Below are 623 nucleotides of genomic sequence, written 5' to 3'. Positions count from 1 at the left end.
GGGGGTGGGGGGGGTGTTTCCTTCCTTCCCCCGAGGCCTTGACATCAGGCGCCCGGTGATTCACACCGGGGCTGGCACACGGGACACGCCGGGACACGCCGGGACACGCCAGGATGCACTGGGCACACCCTGGGGTGGGTGTCGTCATCCCCCCCACCCGGGGATGCACTCGGGGACCGTGGGGACAACGCGGGTCCGCATCCCCCGTGTGTCCCTGGACGGTGACATCCCTGTCCCCACGTGTTTTCTACAAGGTGAGACCCATCCCCGTGTGTCCCTGTGTGGTCCCATCTCTGTCCCCATGTGTCCCTGCACGGTCCCCTTGCCTGTGCACGGTGACATCCTTGTCCCCATTTATCTGGGCATGGTGACATCCCTGTCCCCGTGTGTCCAGACATGGTCTCATCCCTGTCCCCGTGTGTCCCCGCATAGTCCCACCCTTGTCCCCATGCATCCAGACATGGTGACAACCTTCTTCCCACGTGTCTGGGCATGGTCCCATCCCTGTCCCCATGTGCCTGGGCACGGTGACATCCCTGTCGCCACGGTCCCATCCCTGTGCCAACCCCCCCCCCCCCCCCATGCCATCACATGCCCCGTGCCTGCGCAGGGGCCACCCCTGT

The 623-nt window shown here is 65.8% G+C and overlaps 2 protein-coding genes across 2 annotated transcripts in view; one reads left to right on the top strand and one right to left on the bottom strand.

Annotated features, from left to right (window-relative positions):
* The window catches only part of LOC103894548 (protein fosB), a 5,602-nt gene extending 5,170 nt beyond the window's left edge, over positions 1 to 432 (top strand). The window contains exon 5 of the mRNA XM_009273963.1: positions 395 to 432. Coding sequence (XP_009272238.1) covers positions 395 to 432 — 38 coding nt within the window. The remainder of the gene's footprint in view (positions 1 to 394) is intronic.
* A 155-nt stretch (positions 433 to 587) lies between these two features.
* Positions 588 to 623, bottom strand: part of EXOC3L2 (exocyst complex component 3 like 2) — a 14,664-nt gene continuing 14,628 nt past the window's right edge. Inside the window, exon 11 of the mRNA XM_009273962.1 lies at positions 588 to 619. Within this exon, the coding sequence (XP_009272237.1) occupies positions 588 to 619 (32 nt within the window). The remainder of the gene's footprint in view (positions 620 to 623) is intronic.

This window comes from Aptenodytes forsteri, unplaced genomic scaffold, assembly GCF_000699145.1.
Source record: "Aptenodytes forsteri isolate BGI_AS27 unplaced genomic scaffold, ASM69914v1 Scaffold1119, whole genome shotgun sequence".
NCBI lineage: Eukaryota > Metazoa > Chordata > Aves > Sphenisciformes > Spheniscidae > Aptenodytes > Aptenodytes forsteri.
Note: the sequence above shows the minus strand (reverse complement) of the source record. Positions and strands in the feature narration are given on the sequence as shown.